General features: G+C 47.0%; 1 protein-coding gene across 1 annotated transcript in view; it reads right to left on the reverse strand.

Moving 5' to 3' along the window:
- The window catches only part of LOC115083407 (serine/threonine-protein phosphatase 6 regulatory ankyrin repeat subunit A-like), a 190,340-nt gene that overhangs the window by 23,546 nt on the left and 142,967 nt on the right, over positions 1 to 23,827 (reverse strand). Inside the window, exons 20-24 of the mRNA XM_029587212.1 lie at positions 23,329 to 23,430; positions 16,081 to 16,179; positions 12,241 to 12,375; positions 11,349 to 11,456; positions 2,714 to 2,911 (exon numbers count right to left, since the gene is read on the reverse strand). Coding sequence (XP_029443072.1) covers positions 2,714 to 2,911; positions 11,349 to 11,456; positions 12,241 to 12,375; positions 16,081 to 16,179; positions 23,329 to 23,430 — 642 coding nt within the window. The remainder of the gene's footprint in view (positions 1 to 2,713; positions 2,912 to 11,348; positions 11,457 to 12,240; positions 12,376 to 16,080; positions 16,180 to 23,328; positions 23,431 to 23,827) is intronic.

Genomic DNA, 23,827 nt, shown 5'->3' on the forward strand with positions numbered 1-23,827 from the left:
TAATTTCCTCGAAACATGCATATTTTAAAATTGGCCAATTAATGCATGTAAATAGGGACTTATGTAAGTCCTAGTTTACTTTCATGCGTAAAATATGTTGTATGGTACAATTACACCTATTTTATAAAACACGCATATTATATAATACTATAGCGAATGAGTGTATATGCCACTGTGCACAGTTATTTGAGAGCTATCCTCGTTGCCTCAGGTATATACTTATTGTCTGATTTATTAAGCTTTTTTTCCTTATAGACGCAGAATGGGAAAAAAGCCAGAGTCCATCAGATCCTTAAATCGTGAGCTCCTAGGTGACGGGGCCTACCAACTGTACCTGAATTTGTAATTTGCCTTGAGCTCAGATTTGTAAAGGCGAGTAATTAAATGTAAAATCCATATGCAGAAAAGTTGTAAAATAAATGGAATGGAATGAGAGAGAATGCTGAAAGGGTGCTAAGCTGAAACCAGAACATCAAGAAAGGAAGATTTAGGTCCAGAGGCGTGACAGAGGACAATGGCACGGGGCAACAAAACGTAGGAAGAACTGAACTCAAAGGAGGAGATGAGTGAGGACAGGCTGGGAAGAGCGGAAGGGCAGAACTGGATCATGTACACATTCCGTGGCCACCAATACGAGAATTGTATTTTGTACATGGTGAGTCTTCTGACGTTTCCAGTCTCATGCATTTTACAGCCTCAAATAACACCAAATCAAAGGGGTTTTCTTTTTATATATGTTTGTGGAGTCACTGCACTGGGGATTCTCCATGAGGGCCGCAAATAAGTCTGTTTCTCCAGATTTACACAATGAATATGCATAAGATGTATTTGCATATTCAGTACATGGGCAAAGAACAAGGCTAATTACTACGGGGCAGATTTTCAAAGACCTACGCGCGCCGGGCCTATTTTCAAAAGGCCCGGCGGTGCGCATAAAGCCTCGGGACGCGTGTAAGTCCCGGGGCTTGAGAAAAGGGGCGGGGCGGGGGCGGTCCGGGGGCGGGGCTGGGTCAGCGGCTCCTGACACAGTGGCCATTTGCCGCTGTGTCACAGATCATGTGCCGGCTATTGGCCGGCGCACGCAACTTGCTCCTGCCCAGAGGCAGGCACAAAAGGTAAAATAAAGATCGGGGAGGGGGGTTTAGAGTAGGCCTGGGGGTGGAAAGGTTAGGGGAAAGGGTGGGAAGGTCAAGCTAAGGGGAAGGGAAACGGGGGAAGGCAGCGCGGCTCGGTGCGCGCAAGGTGCATAATTCTGCACCCACATGCGCGCGCCGACCCCCTGATTTGCGTGCACAAATGTGCGCCCACGCGTATGTTTTAAAATCTGCCCCAATGGGTTTTGCTTTTTGTATCATTATTTTATTTTTTTCATTTTTAATTCTGTTTCATTTTGTTTCATCTTTTTTAAACAAATGAAGGAAAAAGAAAAACCTGAAAAAGATGCTGGTCTGCCTTGGCCCCCACCAAAGCTCTCTACAGCAAGCTCCCTGGACACCCCCAGATTTGCCTGCTCACTGCTTACCCCATTCAAGGATCTGAGGAGCAGGACCGATCCCCAGCTGCTCCTGCCCCACTGGTCTCCCTGCCAAAATGATGCCAGCAGGCCTTGAGGCTGGTGCCATTTTGTTGTTCGGAGGTAGCTCTGGAGGGAAGTTCAGAGCTGGGCTGCCTCCATACCACATACAGGCCTCAGCCTCAGGCCCTCCTGGTGCCATTTTGTTGTTCGGAGGTAGCTCTGGAGGGAAGTTCAGAGCTGGGCTGCCTCCATACCACATACAGGCCTCAGCCTCAGGCCCTCCTGGTGCCATTTTGTTGTTCAGAGGTAGCTCTGGAGGGAAGTACAGAGCTGGGCTGCCTCCATACCACATACAGGCCTCAGCCTCAGGCCCTCCTGGTGCCATTTTGTTGTTCGGAGGTAGCTCTGGAAGGAAGTACAGAGCTGGGCTGCCTCCATACCACATACAGGCCTCAGCCTCAGGCCCTCTTGGTGCCATTTTGTTGTTTGGAGGTAGCTCTGGAGGGAAGTTCAGAGCTGGGCTGCCTCCATACCACATACAGGCCTCAGCCTCAGGCCCTCCTGGTGCCATTTTGTTGTTCGGAGGTAGCTCTGGAGGGAAGTACAGAGCTGGGCTGCCTCCATACCACATACAGGCCTCAGCCTCAGGCCATCCTGGTGCCATTTTGTTGTTCAGAGGTAACTCTGGAGGGAAGTACAGAGCTGGGCTGCCTCCATACCACATACAGGCCTCAGCCTCAGGCCCTCCTGATGCCATTTTGTTGTTCGGAGGTAACTCTGGAGGGAAGTACAGAGCTGGGCTGCCTCCATACCACATACAGGCCTCAGCCTCAGGCCCTCCTGGCACCATTTTGAAACGGAGACTAAGTTGAGCAGGAGAGGCTGGGGATTGATCCTGCCTCTTAGACCCGCAGATGGGGTAGATAGTTGGGGGAGGAATCCGGGGGGGGGGGGGGGGGGGAGTGCAGGGTGGGGGCCATTTGAAAATGATTTGAAAACAAACAAAATGGGGGTTTTTTTTTTGTTTCATTTTCAAAATGAAATGGAACATGTTAAATTGTCTTGCTTTGTTCCTTACTGACTGGCACAGCTTTGCTTGTCCTGAAAACCAGACCACCAGACCTTGATTGTGGCTGCCAAGACCTGGAGCTGAGAACCCCTGTCCTGCACTATCCAGGCCGCCATTCTGCACTGTACCTTGTCTGTGACATTAATCTCGGCTCCCTGGCCCAGAAGCGCTCTCATCATGTCAGTGTGACCGTTAGCTGCAGCCAAGTGCAGGCAGGTCCGACCCCGCTTGTCCTTCAGATGCAGTTGGGAGGTTGATTTGCTTAGAAGGAGCCCAACAACAGCTGTGTGGCCATTTTGTGCCGCAAGGTGGAGAGGTGTGGAGCCCTAAGATGCAAACATGTTCGTTAACATTTCACGTGGAAACCTCTATAGAGCAAAAACGGCAAACTGGCACATTAACACTTCAGTGACAGGAACTGTCAGAGGTCCATGCATACCACGCCTCATCCAACTTAAGAGGGCGGCACAAATTATGTGGAAGGAGATTTCCCACGTCCATGAGTCAGTGTGCCATGTACAGGCGGATAATCAATGTACTGAGTCATGGGCAAGACATGGGGGTTAGCACGCAGTGGTAAATCCATGGCCAGTCCTCAGCCACCTGACTGGTTGTCTGTTTCTAATACTCTCCCACACAAACACTGTACCTAAAAAGAAGTCCCACGGAAAGAAATGAATCCCATAGGGGGAAGCAAGCTGTGCATTTTCCATCACTGGAGCGAAAGGTGCTTGGTGCTTACCAAGTGTGAGATTTCGCAGGTTGGAGCCTCCCAGTGTTGGTATGCATAACGACTGCTTTCAGGGCAGGGACAAAGCAACGCCCAGGCAAGACCTGCTTTCGGCACCCCCTTCCGTCTTGGGCTCGTATGCTCACATATCCCTTTTGGGCTTGCATGATTGCAAAACCACAGGAGCTCAGAAGACTAGTGTGGCGTTAACCCAGCTTGATGCCCTTGGTAGTTGCCCTGTTTCTCTACCTTTTCTGATGGTCTTGACTTAAAGTTTAACACTGATCCTCCATCTCAGAACATCAGTAGACCTCATAAATTCTGAAGTAGCACTGAGTTCTGCAGAGGGCAACTGGCCAGAACTGGCCATCAGGCGTTAGGATGGAGTGGGTTGGGTAGTGTAGTACAGATCAAGGCAGCTAAGTCTTTGCGTAATCAATGAGGCACAATGACACCATTTTTAGTAGTAACAAATTAGTCACATTGATTTCAAAGTCCAGTATCACAATCAGATTCAAATTCAGTCCCACTACAGACCATAATCTTTCTGGCTTTCTTTTCAGAGTGTCCTGGGCAGAATGTTGAATTTGGGGTCTAGTGCAGATTCATTTCACATCAAGACTCCTTTTTCAAGGCCCATAATCATACTCAAAGAATCTGTACAATTTTTATGATTTTATTCTTAAACAAATTCATAATTTCTTTAATACACTACATCCTTCAAACAAATCCTAAAACGGACTACTTCACAGAAAGAGTTAACTTTTTGGATACCAAAATTTCTGTCAACAATGACCATCTACAAACATCTGTACACAGGAAACTGACTGACAGATAAGAACATAAGAATTGCTATACTGGGTCAGACTTCAGATCCATCAAGCCCAGTATCCTGTTTCCAACTGCGGCCAATCCAAATCACAAGTACCTGGCAAGTCCACAAACAGTAAATAGATCCCATGCTGCTGTCACACAGTGATACGTAGTGGCTATTCCCTAAGGGGTAGCTTTTCAAAGAAGCACGCGAGCGTCCATGTGACATGCTACCTGGTGCGTACACATGGACGCCTGATTTTATAACATGCGTGCGCAGGTGCACACGTTATAAAATTGGGGGTCGGTGCGCGCAAGGGGATGCACAATTGTGCATTCTGTGCACGCCGACCACTGCAGCCTTCCTCAGTTCCTAGTCCGCTTCCTAACCCCCTACACTAACCTCCCTTCCCCTAACCTACCCGCCCCCTAGCCCTAACCTAGCCCCCCCCCCCCAAAAAAAAAACTTTATCATACCTTTTGCGCCTGCCTTGGGGTAGGCGCAGGTTGCGCATGCCGGCACTCTGTCAGCACATAATCCCTCGGCACAGTGGCAAATGGCCGCTGTGCCGGGGGCCTCTAGCCGCACCCTGCCCGCCCCCTCCCCTTTCCTGAAGTCCCAGTACTTACATGCGTCCCGGGATTTACGTGTGTAGCCTTTGAAAATCTGGCCCTAAGTCGACTTGGTTAATATCAGTTTTTGGACCACTTCAGGAACTTGTCCAAACCTTTTTTAAACCCAGTTACACTAACTGCTATAACCACATCCTCTGGCAATGAATTCCAGAGCTTAATTATGCACTGAGTGAAAAAGAATGTTCTCCAATTTGTTTTAAATAAGCTACTTGCTAACTTCATGGAGTGTCCCCTAGTCCTTGTACTATCTGAAAGAATAAATGACCAATTTACATTTATCTAACATAAGAGCATTACGCGCTGAGTGAAAAAGAATTTACTTCGATTTGTTTTAAATGAGCTACTTGCTAACTTCATAGAGTGCCCCCTAGTCCTATTATCTGAGAGAGTAAATAACCGATTGTGCATGGCCTCTTCCCTCACTCCTCTCCCATCCTGCTCTTGTTTAAGATACCATCATGCACAATTTTTGGCGTTTCTCTTCTTTTACCCCATCCTTTGTGCAGACAAGGATGCCCTGCTATGGCTGAGAGAATGGGATACGGATGTCGAGAGACACTTCAGCTGCTGCTGGTTACCACCCGCTGATACTATGAGTGCAGCACTCAGGCCTGCCTTAACGTGAGTGATACCAAAGTGTCCCGAGTCAGAAATGGACCCCAGTCTCGCCCACCTCATGCGAGGTCCTTTTTGTCATATCCCCCCTAAGCCATCTCTTCTCCAAGCCCTAACCTCTTTAGCCTTTACTCATAGTGGAGCCGTTCATTTTGGTCGCCCTTCTCTCTACTTTTTCCATCGCAACTATATCTTTTTTGAGATGCGGCGACCAGAATTGTACACAGTATTCAAGGTGCGGTCTCACCATGGAGCGATACAGAGGCATTATGACATTTTCCGTTTTATTCACCATTCCTTTTCTAATAATTCCCAACATACTGTTTGCTTTTTTGATCGCCACAGCACCCTGAGCCGACCATTTTAATGTATTATCCACTGTGACGCCAAGATCTCTTTCCTAACATCGTGTAACTACAGCAAGGGTTATTTTTCCCTATATGTAACACCTTGCACTTGTCCACATTAAATTTCATCTGCCATTTGGAAGCCCAATCTTCCAGTCTCACAAGGTCTTCCTGCAGTTTATCACAAACCGCTTGAGATTTAACCACTTTGCTTAATTTTGTGTCATGTGCAGATTTGATAACCTCACTTGTCATATTCCTTTCCAGATCATTTATAAATATACAAGCCGTTAAGCCCGTCACAACGGGCTACATTACATTTTTGTTTTCGGTCCATTTTCGAACACAGCACCCTCCTACACTTTTTCTCCCTCATTCCCCCTTCCCCTCAGTCACTCACCCCCTTCCCACCCCTCAGTCTTACTCACCCTCTGTCTCCCACTGCCTCCTTCGCCTCACTCTCACCTCCCTCCCCTTCCCTCAGTCACTCCCACCTCTCTCCCCTTCCCTCAGTCACTCCCCACCCTCTCTCAATCCCATCCCCTCTCCCTCAGCCCTCCTCCACTCCCTTTTTCCTTCTGCTCCACAACTTCTTACCCTTCCACTTACTCACATCCCTGTCTCTCACCTCTCCCTCATTCTCCCTCTCCCCTCACTCTTCCCCCCCCCTACCTCCCTCCCTCTCAGTCCCTCAGTCCCTCCCCCTCCCTCATTCAGTCCCTCCCTCCCCCAGTCCCTCCCCCTCCCTCCCTCTCACTCAGTCCCTCCCCCCTCCCTGAGTCCCTCCCCCTCCCTGAGTCCCTCCCTCCCTCTCACTCAGTCCCTCCCTCCCCCTCACACAGTCCCTCCCTCCCTCCCACTCAGTCCCTCCCTCCCACTCAGTCCCTCCCTCTCACTCCCTCCCTCTGTCCCTCCCACTCCCTCCCCCCTCTCACTCAGTCCGTCCCCTCCCTCTCACTCAGTCCCTCCCTCCCTCTCTCTCTCTCCTCCCTCCCTCGCTACTGGCCGCCGCTGCCGCCGCTCCTCGTCGTCGTTCGCTGCCGCCGCCGCCACTCGACTCCGCCGCTGCCACCCGACACCGCCGCTGCCGCTGCCACCCGACGCCGCTCGACGCCGCCATGTTTTTTTTTTTTCTGACGCTGGCTGAGACCGACGTCCTTGCCCGCACATGCGCAGTAGAGCTGCGTTCTACTGCGCATTTGCGGGCCGTCGGTCATGGCCCATTTATAAGGTAGATTGAAAAGCACTGGTCCAAGTACCAATCCCTGAGGCACTCTACTTTTTTCCACTGTGAAAATTGACCATTTAATCCTATTCTCTGTTTCCTGTCTTTTAACCAGTATGTAATCCTCAAAAGGACATCGCCTCCTATCCCATGACTTTTTAGTTTTCTTAGAAGCCTCTCATGAGGGATTTTGTTGAACACCTTCTGAAAATCCTAATACACCACATCTATTGGTTCACCTTTGTCCACGTTTATTCACCCCTTCAAAAAGGTGGAAAAACGAACGTGTATCCAAATTTATGCATGTTTTCAACCTTAGCATATGGGCGTTGGCTACCATCTCCATTAACACGTTACACAAAGGTGTTATATTTAATGGCGCCTAAATCTGGGTTCTTATGAGATAAGTGAAGCAGTCCAAACCCAACACTAGTGAATATGATGGGAGCTACTGTAATTATATTCCCAGCATGAGAAGCTCTTAGAGGGCTGTGGTTTATAGTGATGTTTGCACAAACATCTTTTATCACTTGGCCACCTGAGCTTTCATGCCTGTCAGTTTCCATTTGTAGCCTTTACAGATTGACATATGCCCCTGACTGAAGGTAATTTGCCCTTTCTTTAACTGCACAAAGAATCAAGGAAACCTCAGGTAATGGAGCAGACGGTAAGTCTATGATGATGAGCAGCATAAACAGAAAGAGGCTGTGATCTCTCCGAAGAGTTCATTTTCCTGTGTATTGCATGAGTGTCAAGAAATAAGTTACAACTTCTCTGTCTGAAGCAACAATTCTGTAAATATCAGGTCATTCTTTCCACAGTTTTGCCTCTGTGCCAATGAAGTCTATTTTTCTTTTTGGTGTACATATTTAGCCCAGGGCTGGATGTAAGATGTTGGCTCCCATAGGCAGGATTGGGTAGAGGGAAGGATTGTCTCCTCCACCCATGGAGAGTGGAGGATGGGTTATGCCCCGTTGGAGAGTAAAGGTAGGGGAAGGTGGGTTTGAAAGGATTGTTCTGGTAGCACCCTCTCGAAGCAGCGCTGACTTACAACCCTAGAAATAGAGGGAGAAGGCTCCTCTTTGGCTCGGGTGTTTCACATCTTCAAAATTTGGAACCGTAGGCAGTTGCCAGTCTGCTGGATCATTGAAAACACTCCCAGTTGATGAGGACAAACTAAATACATGCTACATTAGGCATGCATTACAATAACAAAGAGTAAAACCAACATTTGATATACATTATGTATAAAATCTAATTTATACATTAAACTTAGATAAATGCAATACAATCCAGAAGCAATCCCTAGATCCCAGCCAATTGTAACTACACCTGTACCGATAGATTTAAAAGATGTCATTATCAGTTAATGCCAAAAACTCTATCATTATCTAAGCATAGAATGACAATCTGAAAAGCAATACCTATCTCCCCTCACTCATTGAAGAATTTAAAAGCCAGGATGTAACTGTCTTATGAACTGGGCTTATAAGGGCAGCGAATGCCATGTAATTGGACTAGCACAGCTAACCACCCTTTTTCAGATTAAGGTTAGGCATGCTAACGTTGGCGAGGGGATTGTTAGCAGTAAACCGAATTGATTTGTTAGCAGTATTTGTTAGCGAGGGGATTGTTAGCAGTAAACCGAATTGATTTGATTTGTATCAAGAAAGTCGGTATATAAAAGCCTTAATAAAATAAAAATAAATAAAATAAAGATTGAGGTGACCAAAGAGTACAGTTCGGAAAATATGGTGTTAAACGGGACGTCAGATATCCTACACCGATGCCCTGGATAGATTTAAAAACCGGGCAGATGATTTTCAATATAATGTACTGGCCTATTGGGAGCCCATGAAGTTTGTACATGTAACTCTCCCTTCACCGGGGGTCACCTTCGGAGACTGCAGGGGTGACAAAAGCCCTGCCTGCAGCCCAGGAACAGGGGGGGGTCTTTGCTCTGGGGAACAGCAAGAGCCATGGGGCCCAAGGGGAGACTCGCACACAAGAGACAACCGTCCACACCCGGCCTGCGTTCCAAAACAGAGAAAAAAATGTATTGTAAAGTCCAGAACTAAAAGGCCACAGGAGACAGGAAAAAGCAACAAATAGTCACAAAACCATCAGATACGGCTTCTTACTCAGTTCACAGAAACTCACAGTGGTTACTTAGGCTTATCTCATGCAGCCTGAATTCCCATTTAGCAGAATTCTCCAACAATATCCCTCAGGACCTTATCCTTCCTCAGGGCCCAAAAACGGACAGGGAAAACCGCCCCCTTCCTCTTTCCCCACACTGGCAGCAGACTGCTCCAGAACAAGGGTTGTCGCCCCCATGGAGTAAGGGACCGATCCCGCCACATGATCTGTGCAACGTGTCAGGTCTCCCTAGCAAGCACGGTGAAGCCCCAGGGACAGCCACCCAGTGGGGATACCCTCCCTGATCCCCACCCCAGATGTCTCTCATAAGAATCTTCTCAAAATTCACAAAGCTCCCCCCACTGTCCCCTGGAAGGCGCGTTTACATTTCATGGCAAACCCTTCCCCTCTAGGAGAATGAAATCCCTATCTGTCACTCCTGTAGTGCACACCTCTTGAGCTTCCCCTGAACCTTCTGGAAAGTTCTACATTTTACTTTCTAGTGAGCCCAGACAGGGGGCAACGTACAGAATGGGGAAATACTACCCCTATTCTTCGCTCCATAAATAATCCTTACAGCAGAACATTGAACTAATTGAAGACCGTGGAAATGTTGCTTTTTTTTTTTTTTTTTCAAAATTCATACAAAAAGGCTATCGAAATAGTCCAATTATATAAATAAATACAAGCACTTTTCCTTAGCTTGTCAGAGACCAGAAAACTGCTAACCTGTTTTATAAGGTGTAGCATAATGAAACAACTGCAGCAGGTCTTACAAATCTGCCAAATAACACTCCAAGACTCCCAACTTGAGTGAAAACAGTGAATTGGCACTTAATTTTGTTTTCTCCATCGTTACTGACCCAAGGGCCTTAAATCTTACTCATACCGCGTTGCAACTGATTCAAATCTATTGAGCTCTCAGTCTTGGTTAGGCTCACGCTGAATCTATGTAATTGCTAAGTCACAGTCAGATCCCAAAGTGGATATAGTTGTACATCATCTGAGTATACAAATAATGAATCTGGATTTCTTGCACTAATGGACAGAGAGGCAGCGTATGGAGACTGAAAAGCATAGAGAGATGTGGCAAGAGCCCTGATGGTCTCCGAACTGTACCGGGATTGTCTGGCACCAAAACTCATTCCCCGTAACAGCCAATAAAGAAAATGTGATGGTTCAAAGAGTCAAATGCAGATGTAAGGTCTGACAAAATCAGAAGTCCTTGCCCTTATCCCTTTCCTGGTGAAGATCATCGGCTAGGGCCAGTTGAGAGGTCTCAGTGACCGCACCCTTTGTAAAGCTGGATGGATGGGGAATAAAGCAACAGTACTTTTCTTCTCGAAAATATTAGCTTCACATGGAATGTAGACAAAAAGGATATTTTAAGCTCGCATAGGGCCAGATTGAAAGATCTGCCAAAAAATCCCCAATGAGTTTTGTGCTTTTTTTTTTTTTTTTTTTGCAAAGGTTCAACATCAAGACAAATGTATGCCTTAGGCAAACTTTACATTAATTCAAATTTGTGGAAGGTAAATACACTGGATTTTTTTGTGAGGGACAATTTTGTGTGTGTGTGTGTGTAGGGGGCTATGCAGCAGGGGTTAGGGAGAAGCTGTGGTTATTTTGCCAGTTCAGACAGTGCAGTCCAGTTAAGCAAACATTACCCCTTGAGAAAGGGAAGTCAGGCTGAGCAGGGCCGGTGCTAGCCCACCCTAGGCCAACCTTCAATCCTGCGCCCTCCCCATTACACACCTTGGTGGCAGAACTAGCATAGCATTCCCCTAACCAGCAATCTATTCTCTCTTCTTCTGCCTCCACCAGCATCCTCCTTTCTCCACTTCACTCCCTGCTCAGCACGACAGCATCTCCCCATCCTCTCTGTCCACTTTTTACATTGCTCCACATCATGTCTCTCTCTCCAGCCCATCCTCACCCACCCAGCAGCCTGTCTCTCCGCATTGCTCCTACCCTCCCAGCTTCTTCTCTGTCTCCAGCCCGCACAGTTTCCCAGCATCCATTCCCTTCTCTGCCGTGGTGCTGTGCCTTTAAAGAGGGCAAGTGGTACCTACGCCTTTCCATGGATTCTCCTGCCCTTCAAAGGTTTGGCATGCTTGATGACTGCTTAGTTCGTCTAACGATAGACTGCAGCAGGGAGGTGCAGCCTCGCTGATTATGTATTAGGCAAACGCATGACACATTTCACTTCTGCACAGCTTAGCCTCATGGTATTGTGAATTGGTTCACTTCTCTTTTACCTGCAGGTTGGTTGGAGTATCCGCCTGCACCCCTGGGTGGTTGAGCAGAAGCCGGACCAGGCTTTCGTGTCCTGACTGTGCAGCCAAATGCAACGGAGTGTACCCCGACTGGGAAAAAAAAATATTGCAAAGATTGATTGTGCTGGCAGGCGATTTAATAGCGCCTATTACCAAAAACTCCTGAGATGTACGTCCAGTTTGACGAAGAGCTCCTTTACAAAGTCATTACTTTACCGCGGGCCCTAATTTGAATAATTTTATTTACTGAATCGCGCGCACAGGAGAGCGGGCGCTCCACCCGCTCTCCCGCGATTTTTACTGAATTGGCCTGAGTATTAATAGTGCAGCAATGTCCTTGGGAGTATTTTGGGCTAATATGCAACCCTTTGGCCAGGTGCTTAAGATAACTGGTTTATGTTTTAGACAGCTACAACCTAGCTGGCCGAAATTAGGATTAACACTAGCCTATTAAAACATTGCCAGCTGCATTTAAGTGTGCAGTGTCAGTGTACAAGGTTAGCTGGATAAACAGCTCGTTGGAAGTGAAAATCTGTGCTAGTTGGCTGAGTTCAGACAGCAACCAACAAGGGCTGTCTGGGAAACTGATAAGTATGGAGGTGACCTGTATGGCATGGCAGATGCTACCATAAGATTGCTGGGCAGACTGGATGGACCATTTGGTCCTTTTCTGCCGTCATGTCTATGATTCTGTTTCTTCACCGGCCCTGGGAATGTCCACAATCTGAGCAGCCAAATTATGGCTGCCCTAGTGAAACTCAGTGGCTAGATTTAGCCACTCGGTGGTGGGAAAGTTTCACCCCGTGGGATCTAGCCGACTAACTCCTTTGCCCCTTTGTGCAAGAGCTGGTTTGATGCTCAGGTCATGCCTTACCTCGCCGCTTTGTTGTCCTTCAGAGCTAGGCTTTGGGGCTTCACTGCACATTGTGGCTGACCCCCCGGTGAGAATCTCTCGGACGAAATCCACCTGCCCAAACTGGGCTGCCACATGTAAGGCGGTAAATCCGGTCTGTTGGGGAAATGAGAAATACCACGTTCACTGAACAGGACAGAAATGGTAACTGTTTCTTCTTTACACACACAAAAAAACAAAACTGGGGAGAGAGGTCATTTGGTTATAAGGAACAGTTTCTCTTGACACTTAAAAAAAAATCTAAGCAAGAAAGATAATATATAAAAAAAATGAAAACTTTGATAAAACATTTTTTCCAGGAAATTTGAAATATCCATAAAAATTACAGCATACGTTAAAAAAGGGCAAATTTTTATTACCAACTTTCAGTGCAACGTCAAAGACTTTTCTGCTTTCCATCACACATTATGTCCTGTATTTACTGTGTGCATGTTTTATGAACACAGCTAAGCATCCATTAAACTTTTATGTGATCTTGCATTGTGACCTTATGTTCCATAACATTTGCAATTTCCAATGGAGATTGGTAATTTGTGTTTATATGTGGCAAGGTAGCAAGGAGAAAAATGAAAAAAAGGCTTCCAAAAAGCTGCTATCCTAATTTTTAAGCGAGACAGCTACATAGCGCCTGCTATATATGGATTTAAAACATCTTTGTATCGCAAGAGTTACAACGTGTGGATCAAGGGTCTTCATAGGCGTCCAGTTGCCAGGACAAGCCAGCACTGGCCTCAAAAACGCGTGTGATCATGGATCCGTGGTATAATTTTGTAAGAGGCCAAGATGTTTCCCATCTGTAGATTATTTATTTGATCAAATTTACCTTATTTTTGGGGCTGTAGGTTGCTGCAGAGTACAGGTCGCATTGGTGCAAAAATGTCAAAAATCTTGTAAAGTCAACAAAAAGTTGCTGCTTAATATAGGTCTCCCTGTCTCTCTCCAATAGCGCCAAACATTATCCCCCTCGCTCTGTTCGATAGCGCCAAACGTTTTTACAATCCAGAGCCTTTGCTACGGTGGTGAATCCACCTAAAAGCACTCGCCGTCTGTACTTTTAAACATGGTGCTCTTGTGTCCTCTGATGGCATCCCGCCTTGTATGCCTAATACATCCCAGTGCAGTGATAAGCCCTGACATCTGTTGCTTGCTGTGCAGGCAGTGCTCACCAGTCAAAAATGTCTTGAACTAATGCGACACTTTTTTTTTTTTTTTTAATTTATAGAGTGGTTGAACATTTGTCTAGGTCACACCCACAAAGCTTGATGTAAAAACCTGCGACCTATATCCTGAAAAATATGGCAATTTTACATGAGATTGTCTCCTTATATAAACAATCTCCTATGTGCTAATCAAGTGTTATTTTTGGAGTGCGCAACAAGTGCTTTCACCACGTGTTCTAGAATGCACTCAATGGAACTGCGCCTCTGTCGCAACACAACAATGACCCTGTTTAGCACGTGAGCATTGTGTGGGAAAAATCTGCTTTCGGATAATAGAAGGAGCTAGGGGGCACGCCATGAAGTTAGCATGTAGCACATTTAAAACTAATCGGAGAAAATTCTTTTTCACTCAACGCACAATAAAGCTCTGGAATTTGTTGCCAGAGGATGTGGTTAGTGCAGTTAGTGTAGCTGGGTTCAAAAAAGGTTTGGATAAGTTCTTGGAGGAGAAGTCCATTAACTGCTATTAATCAAGTTGACTTAGGAAATAGCCACTACTATTACTAGCATCAGTACTGTGGGATATACTTAGGAATAGATTTTCAAAACGGATGTGCGATTTTATAACATGCTTGCGCAATTTCAGTTTGGCGCGCAAGGGGGGGTATAGTTTTGCAAATACGCGCGGCTACACATCGGGGCCTTCCCCAGTTCCCTCCCGGTCCGCTCCTTAATTGGAGCGGACCGGGAGGGAACTTCCCAACCCACCACCCTAACCTCCCTTCTCCTTCCCCTATCCTGTCCTCCCCCTATCCCTATCCTAATTACCCCAATTATTTTTGTTTTACCTTTTGCTCCTGCCAAGGAGCAGGAGTAAGTTGCGTGCACCGGTACAGCGGCAAATGACCACTGTACCAGGCGCCTTTAGCCCCGCCCCATCCCTGGACCTCCCTGCCCCCCCCGGAGCGCCCCTTTTTAAAGCCCCAGCACTTACACGTGTCCTGGGGTTTACGCGCGTGGCTGGGCCCGTTTGAAATTTGGCTCAGTGCGCGTAACGCCTGGCCACACGTGTAAACCACGGGATTTACGCGCACCGAGGTTTAAAATCTACCCCTTAGTGTTTTGGGTACTTACCAGGTTCTTATGGCCTGGATTGGCCACTGTTGGAAACAGGATGCTGGGCTTGATGGACCCTTGGTCTGACCCAGTATGGCAATTTCTTATGTTCTTACTGCCCTTGCAGCTGCTAAAAATTTCTTAGGGCAATTTTCAAAGCAACTTCCATGGGTGAAAAGCGTTTTACGAAAATTGCTGACCCTAAAGGTGCCTAAGAGCATGCAGGTGGTTCCACTGTCTGTGCATGGTTACCTGCATTTGGAGAAGGCGTTTCCAGGGATGGGTTTAGGGTGAAGATCTAAACAATGGGCACTGTTTTGGTTGGAGAAAACGTGCCTGTTCGAAGAGGAAATGGACGGGAATAGATCATTTTCAATGTAAAAGTACATGCGCACGTTTACTTTGAAAATTACTGCAAAGTCCGCGGGTAAAAGTCCGGGGCGCTTAGTAAATAACGCGGGCAGGATGAAGATTACTGTCCTTTAATAGAATGGGAACAATCTTGCTAGCCAATTCCAGGCTGTTTACCTAGAGGGAGGAGCTAAAACCGAGTGTGTGGCTTCTAACCATGCAAAATGGAGCTCACGGTCAGGGGTCCCTACGGCAGATCGGCAGACAGCATCCTGGGCCTCCCCCTTCCAAACAGGGGAGGCCCTCTGCTCTTTGAACCCCCTTTATCCCCCCCACTGTGACAGATTCAGCCCCCGCTTTATCCCAAGTGACAGTCCCATTTAATCCGTCACAGCGACTGCGCTGATCATCCCCCCCCCCACCTCAGTGACTGAGCTCCTGGCCAATCTTCCTCCCCTCCGCCCCTGGGAACCCATACCCTGGGCTTGCTGACAGCAGATGAGTGGCTTACCTCCTTCCAGGTTCATCCTCTTAAGATCAGAATGGTGCCACGCTCGCTGGGTCCTTGACCTTTGAACTGCATGTGCTGCTCACATGTGGCATGCGAGGGAGCGCACGCTGTGTAATTAAGTTATTACCCGAGCGCTAGCCTTTCTTTTCGCATGCACTAAAATTAGACACCCTGCAGTTTTAGTGTGCTTATAGAACATGGCTGCCATGGCTTAAAAATCTGATCATGGTTGATATGGAATTCTTTTTTCATTTTTTCAAAAGGCGATTCCATTTGAGTGGCTGCTATTTGTTGGTTTTTTGTGCTTGAGGTGGCAGGATCCACGGCTGGCCTTCTTCTCGTGAAATTCTTAGCAGCTATTCTCATGACTTGGAGTTCTGTACTGAATGATCTCCTGTCAGGTTGATTCATTGACGAGGGTCATGTGCTGAGACCTTACTGAATTAAGAATGACGCTGGCGGTCAACCTTGGAGATGATTTCCAACCAGCCACTCTGATCAGCACAGAAGAAGACGGGAGGATTGGAATGGGGTTTGGAGACAAAGATAAAGTTATCACCAAATAGGCAAAAGGTTAAACAATCATAAAGAGTTTGTAGAGGATAAAATGATCCTGAATGGGATGAATTTATACACTGAAAGCAAATCAAGCCTTTTATGTACCTTAGTGCTAGTAATTCTGAGGGAGATATTATTCTTCAAGCATTCTAAGACCTTGATGTGTCCGTTCCTAGCTGCCAGATGAACTGCAGTCATTCCTTCCTAATGCAAAAGCATAAAAAGTAAAGAGAAAGATACATGTGTTTTCCACAGTCATTAACAATTTTGCTGCATTCTGACCGGGTGAAATCTGGTAAAATAACCATCGTCAGATAGGGCTAAAATTCAAAAGGAGGAACTGGGCTCATAAAGGGTTGTGATTAAATGTAGTTAGTGATCTTTTACCATTTATGCAAATTTAGTTGTATTTTTATTTATGTTAATTTGTGCAAATGTTGACTTGCTGAGTTTTATATACTGTACACTGTCTTCATGCTTGTGGCACAAAGGCAGGCCATCAAAAAAGAAAAAAATAAATAATAAATCAACATAACACTAGTTATTTAAAAAAAGATAAAACAATCCTCTTGGCAACATCACCACACAACATTGAATGGTGCTCACCAGAGGGTATGCAAATAGTTTACAGGTAGTAGCCACAACCACAGAAATATCTTAACATTGTTATGATGGTACGGCCATCCCAAGACAGGAATAGTGCTAGGAGTAAACGGCATGGATTTTACTGGCTTGAGTGGTCTCTGCCAAGACCTGAATGGTGCTGTCCAGAGCACTGAATATAAAATGTTGGATGACCATCAATGAAGGAGACACTAACGGTGCCAAATCATAACAAGAGTTTTCAGAGGTATAACCATTAGTCAATAATAGCCCACAGAGTCGTAGTCCATGTTGTGACCTTAGAGGGAATAGCTGAAGGGCAATACATTTATGGGATCAAAACTAACAATAGTGACTACTTTGGAAGGCAGTAACTTGCCCTCAAAGTTTCAAATATGTCCTGGATTTTAGGAACAAAGGTCAAGAAAGTAATCGTAGGCAATGTCTTTTTACCAGACTAACGTTAAACATTTGTGCCTCAGTCTTGGTGACTTTACTGCTTTCAACAGTCCAGGGCAAGCTTTCTGCTGGATTCTGAAACCATCCCAGACTAACAGGCCGATACAGTACAGTGCGCTCCGGAGCGCACTGTACCGGAAAGTAAAATGTGCAGCCAAGCCGCACATTTTACTTTCAGAAATTAGCGCCGACCCAAAGGTCGGCGCTAATTTCTTCTGGCACCGGGAAAGTGCACAGAAAAGCAGTAAAAACTGCTTTTCTGTGCACCCTCCGACTTAATATCATAGCGATATTAAGTCGGAGGTCCTGAAGAGTAAAAAAAGTTAAAAAAAAGAAAAAAAAATTTGAATTCAGCCCGCGGCTGTTGGGCCGAAAACCGGACGCTCAATTTTGCCGGCGTCCGGTTTCCGAGCCCATGGCTGTCAGCAGGCTCGAGAACCAATGCCAGCAAAATTGAGCGTCGGCTGTCAAACCCGCTGACAGCCGCCGCTCCGGGTCAAAAGGAGGCGCTAGGGACGCGCTAGTGTCCCTAGCGCCTCCTTTTCCCCGTTTCTACCGCACCACCTAATTTGAATACTGCATTGCGTGCACCGGCGAGGGGCCGGTGTGCGTGCCGGGAGAGCGGAAGTTCGTCCACTCTCCCGCGGACTTTACTGAATCGGCCTGTAAGTGATTCCTGATAACCCTTGGTGGGCTCCAAAAAGCAGCATCTACTGTCAATGTGCAATTCCCTGTTATTTTTTTGTCTGAAACGGTGACCATGCACATTCGGATAGAAGGCACAGCTTACAGTACGGCAAGAGCAAGTGATCTGATGTAAATGGTGCAAAAAGTTTGTACATTTAGTGCAGGGCTACCCAAGCCTGTCTTGGTGACTTCGCCGCTGGTTGGATTCACAGGATATTCATAATAGAAATGCATGAGATAAAACTGCATCTCCTGGATCGCTAATGCATACAATTGTATCTCAAGCATATTCACTGATTATTCTGAAAACCTGTCTGGGTACTGGGTCACCGGGAGAGGTTTGGGAAGTCCTGAGATGGTGTATCTGACCTAATGGAGTAAAGGGGCATTGTTAGCAGCTGCCCTAATCTCATATCTGTTATAGGGCAGGTGCGGAGTCACAACCCAGGTGTCTGGACTGATCCGGGTACGTACAGGGAATACAGGTTTTAATAAAACAGATAGCAGCTTATCAATACCCTAAATAAATAATATTCCCTATTACCCTCAATGCTTAATACATATCCTAGGCGACTTCTAGTCCTCGAGGGCTACACATGGGTTAGATGTTTTGGATATCCCTAATGAATATGTGTAACTGACAGCCAGTCTGTTACCATTAAGGCTCGGGTGTGCCATAGTAAACGGAGTACAGGTTGGTGAATGGGGGGAGGATCCTTTCAAATTCAGCCCCTCCCTCTGTGGGATCTGGAATGGCCGTCCCGATGAAAGCCTTTATAACAGCTCCCTCCCGGGAGTCTGGGCACGGACCTTTATGATATTTGGAGAGTTGGGTAGTTTGTATTGTTCAGGCCCAGTCAGAAGAAGCAGGCTAATCCAGCCTGGGGATCCCAGCCAGGGTCGGTGGGATTTTCCCTTCCGGCCTGCTCCCTGGCTGGTTGGGACATCCTTCTGCGTTGTTTATGGGCTTTAAGATTTTAAGTGACTGGAGCCTTGTGAGAGCCTGGACTTCACCTGTGTCTGGGGCTGTGCAGGTCAGGGAAGACCTACCTCTATACTCTCACTGAGGAGGGGGGGGCAGGTGAGGGGGGGGGGGTGACAGTGACCTGCTGCACGGAGGAACTGCGGTGTTAATCTTGTTTGAAAGGGAAAAGATAATTAAGTTTTAAGGTCCAGGAGGAAGATTATTTTTGGCTGCCCCTTCCTTTCTGCATTGGAGCAGGGTGAGTCACCTGCATCCAGGGATCTCTCCCATCAGGGATTCAGAGGAGAGACTGAACTGAGATACATCTGCTAAAAGAACTATAAAAATCATTGCGGACCCCCATTCGGAGTCTTCCCCCCCCCCCCCTCCCCGGGGAGAGAGAGATTTGGACTCTCTGGAGTGGATTTTAAAAGGGTTTAGATAGGGCTGGGGGGTGGGTTAGGTAGGGGAAGGGAGGGGAAGGTGGGGGGGGGGGGGATGGAAGGAAAGTTCCCTCCGAGGCCGCTCCGATTTCGGAGCGGCCTCGGAGGGAACAGGGAAAGCCATTGGGGCTCCCCTAGGGCTCGGCGGTGCGAGGTGCACAAGTGTGCATCTCCTTGCACGCGCCGACCCCGGATTTTATAACATGCGCGCAGCTGTGCGCGCATGTTATAAAATCGGGCACAGATTTGTGCGCGCCTGGTTGCGCGCACAAATCTACGCCCGCGCGTACCTACTCAAATCTGGCCCTCTGTGCATAGATAGGGATTTCTACATTTTAACCAGTTCAGAGGGGGTTAACTCTAGTTATCCAAGCCCTGGAGGCTAGAAGCTTCTTTGACCCTGGCATAAGATATTCCTGCAAAGATGGAGGAAAAGGACTATAAATAAAACGAGGAAGCCTGTGGCGCTGGAATCATATTTGTTGCGCCGTTATTCATCAGTATTAATCAGTAAAGACTTTATACTGGACACGAAACCGGTGACTCCAGAGTGATTATTGGGGCACACAGCACCGTGAAGAAAGTTACCCCTCTCCCAGGGACAGCATTAAAGGAGTCGGTCACCCCTAGCACGCGGGCCCTGCAAGGTTAACGCTCTCACCCCGCAAAAGGAATCCACACCCTGGGGAAAGAATCAGAAGGAAGAGCTCGCAAGGTGTCCCTGCCCCAAAGAAATACAAATGAGTTGCCCATACCTCCCAAGGTGGGGGTTGCAAACGCGTGGGATAAAATTGCATGCAATGGAGGACGCGTGCCCGCAGATCCCTCTCGTGCAGATTCTTTGGGGACATCCTGAAAGCCCGACCTGTTCAGTGTCCCTTGAGGACTGAAAGTGAATGCCACCGCCCAGCGACGGGCCTTGTTCCACAATTTCGCCGACTGTTTAAAGTCCCTGGGAAATGGCCGGCGATTCCCCTTCAGCGCAGTCGAGATCTGTAAGTCCTCTGCATTGTCCCAAAGCTCGTAGGAGGAAGAGCGTTCTGGAGCTGAGAGCCTTTGACTCCGTTTTAGCAGAACCCCATGAATGTGGTGGGTTCCGGGCTGCCTCTGCCCCACCCCCCCCCCCCCCGATTCTACGTGCGTGTGCGAGACCTGGGGCGAGTCGCTCTGCTTCCCCCCCGCCCCCCCCCCCCCCAGCTGCAAACCAGGCAGTGTTCTTAACACGGCGCCCCCAGCCAGTAAATAAAAAAAACCGACCGTACTGGAAACAAACCTTTAAAACAGCTCTTAAAAATTACCCAGAGTACAAATGTTTTTCTTGGATCAGAAGGCAATAAAATCCAAACTTGATGCAACCTGAAAGAAAAAGAATTTCTTGTCGCATCCAGAGGGAAACGGAGCACCAGGCTGAAGGAGTGAGGGTGGGGCGGGCGGACATCTTTTTCAAAAAATGTTCAGCGGACCTGGGAGTGAGGCAGAGGGGAGGAGGGGGATAGACCAGGACGGGACTGGCCTCGGCGCTGATGTATTTCATCTTCTTCGATGGAGGAGAACAGGAAGTGGGGGGGGGGGGGGGGTCTGCAGGCTTGGCCCAGTAGGGCAGGGCATTTAATCCTCTGGTGGGAGGAAGGAGGGGAGGTCAAGTTTGTCCTAACAGGCCAACAATCCTTTTTTTGGTTTTTTTTCCCTTAAGTTTCATCTCAACATTTAACCGGCTACGGCCTAGAGAGTCACTAGAGCTGCTGCATTTTATTGCCGGAAGGGCCCAATATCGCGGGGGCGGCCCCCCCCTGATATTTTCCCCCTCCTCCGCAAAATATCTCGGCAGTACTGCCGTGGAAAAAAAAACCTGCAAGACAAAAGGAAGTAGCCGAGGCCTACTCAAGGTGTGAGGGCGGCCCCCCAATGCGCTGGGCCGCCATCGCCTTTAAAGGCCCTGCAGTCCAACACGGCTCCGGGGTCTCATTAGATCTCCTCCCTGCCCACCTGGGGGCCACCAATTCAGGCGGCAACGCAAAAAAAACCCAACTTTTATAATATCATAAAGATGCCGGCGCGATGATATCCCGGCCTGGCCATCCCTCTCCTTATTCACTCAGCCCCCCTCTCCAAAGAGTGAGCCCATTGGACCCCCTTTCCCATATAAAAAAATCTACTGGCAGTGGCCCCCCCAACCCAGGATGCCCCAGATGCCTCCCACACCCCATTAACTTATTGGTGTTCAGTTTGAGGGCCCAGGGTGTCAAACTGACCCTTGCCCCTGTCATGTGAGCGGGCAAGGTCTGGGAACCAGACTATGACCACTTGGCTTTGGTCCAGGTCCCCAGACCTTGCCCCTGTAAAGCGACAGGGGCAAGGTAGGGTCGGCACCGTCGGTTTCAAGGGAAATGGGGGGGGGGGGGGGGACACTAGCCTACAATGTAATTTTTGAAGAGTTGGGGATGAGGGGGTTCACTACCAGTCTATTATTTACATGGAAAGGAGGGCGTTATCGCACAGCACCTTTATGCAATTACTTTTTTTAAATTTTTTGCAGGGCCCTGGAGGTGAGCAGTAGGGAGTCTAACAAGACTCCAGTTTTTTATACCTGTGTGGGGGAGCCATTTTGGGCTGCAGGGCCCTTTAATTGTATTGTGGGAGCATTGGGATCCATGTTAGGATCTTGGTGCCTCCACGGTAGAATAACGCAGAATGTGTTGGATAAAATAACGTGGCTGACAAATTTCTAAGTCAGCCATGTTATTTTATTTTACATAGGATAAGGTATGCATGAGCTGCTTTGAATGGATTTGCAAAATTCATGCATCAATCTATCTTCATACATATTTCATATTTATTTATTAAATGCCATGCAAAGCAGCTCATTGCCATAGGGGCTGATTTCAGGCCTATACATCGAACGATATCGTGAGTGTCATGTGATAGACAACAGGTCTATATCGTGTGATCTACAGCATTTATCATGTGATATGCGTGATTTAACATGCATTATCATCCTGTCCAACCTTGATTAATCTCCCCATATATTCTTTTCACTGTAGCCGGTTATGTCTAAAGTTATCCGTGAATATATTCCAGGATAATTTTAGACCTCCTCTCAGGCATGTCTAGATTTAGGGAAAAACGTATCTAGGTAATTCCTAATATCTGTTAGCTGGTTAGGTTATTCGCCTAACTCTGCCTCTCCCTGGCATGCCCCCAACATGACCCTTTCTTATTCAGCTAATTCTTATCCATCAAACATTCAGCCAGATAAGAAAGGGGAATATTCAAAACCAGCCATTTAAATGGATACCTCACAAGTTATCTGTCTAAACAGCTTTGAAAATGTATCTCTACATGTAAAGCTAAAACTGGCCCAGGGAAGTTGCCTTCTAAGATGTGATGGTGCAATGTCCAAAGAGGCACTATACGAAGATCCATAAGTCCCGGTTCCACTCTAATAAATGAGTTGGAAAGAAGAGGAAAGAAAACAGATAAATACTGCAGCAAATGTACACCCCCCTATGGTTTCATTTTTCAAAGTGGTCCTTATCATTGCTGCTGTTATTCTTTCAAAATATCACATCAGCACTTACTGGTGAAAAAGTATTATCTATTTTAATTTTTTTCTTTTTTTAAATATTTTTATGCCCAAAATTATTAATTCTTCTAAGTGCTACTGGCTCCACCGAACGCCGGTATACAAAACCAGCAAATAAATAAATAAATAAATAGTAGGTGCCACTAGGAATATTTGGCTTTAATTACAAAGAAGAAGCCAATAGTCATTGGTACAGTGCCATGCTTACTATTCTTTCCTCCACAGAGCTTTCAGTCCCGGCTGATTTGAGGAGCAATGGTTGTCTGTCAAGATGCAAGGTTGGATATCCAGCTTTGTAGTGCATCGAGTCTATAACTGGACCCTTCGGTTGAAACAGTGCTTCCCAAACTTGTCCTGCGGTCTCCACAGCTGGTTGGATTTTCAGGATATCCATAATGAATATGTTTGATGTAAATTTATATATAATGGGCTTCCAGTGTATGCAAATTTATCTTATGCATAGGTCATTATGGATATCCTAAAACTCAACCGGCTGTGGTGCCTCCAAGGCAGATTTGGGAAGCCTTGGCTAAGACCCTTCAATGTATCCTTTACTTCCAAAGACATTTTGAAAAGAAAATAAAGTAGAATGGAAATCTAGTGTGAATACATACACCATTTTCATCAGAGGCAGAAGCACCAGCCTCCAGCAAGACCTTCACAACTTCAGCATGACCTCCAGAGGCAGCTAAGTGCAGGGGAGTGGAGTCATTTGTCTGAAACACAGAATGCAATAACGTAAATTAATGACAAGTAGAATTATTGTTGAGATGATGGGCCAAAAAGGGACAGATCATAGAAGAAACTGTAGGGAGACTTAGGAAAAATAGTGCAATATAGAGCAGGAACCTCGACTTTGGAGTAATTGCCTTGATAAAGGGTGAACACATTCTCAAGTCTAGCGAATGTTCTGCTTTTCACCATTCATCTTTTGGGAGTGCAGTAGGTGGGAGTGCAGATCCCTTAGAAGGAGCGATCAGTTCTCCCTGATAGGGAGATGCAGCAGTTTTGGAGTTCTTCCCCGTGAGGAGGGGCAGGGGCACCGAGGAGTCTGCAGCTGCTCCAGTGGAAGAAGGATGCAGTTTGCAGCTCACCCTTGGAGAAGGGAATGAG

The sequence above is a fragment of the Rhinatrema bivittatum genome, chromosome 2, assembly GCF_901001135.1.
Source record: "Rhinatrema bivittatum chromosome 2, aRhiBiv1.1, whole genome shotgun sequence".
Taxonomy (NCBI): Eukaryota; Metazoa; Chordata; class Amphibia; order Gymnophiona; family Rhinatrematidae; genus Rhinatrema; species Rhinatrema bivittatum.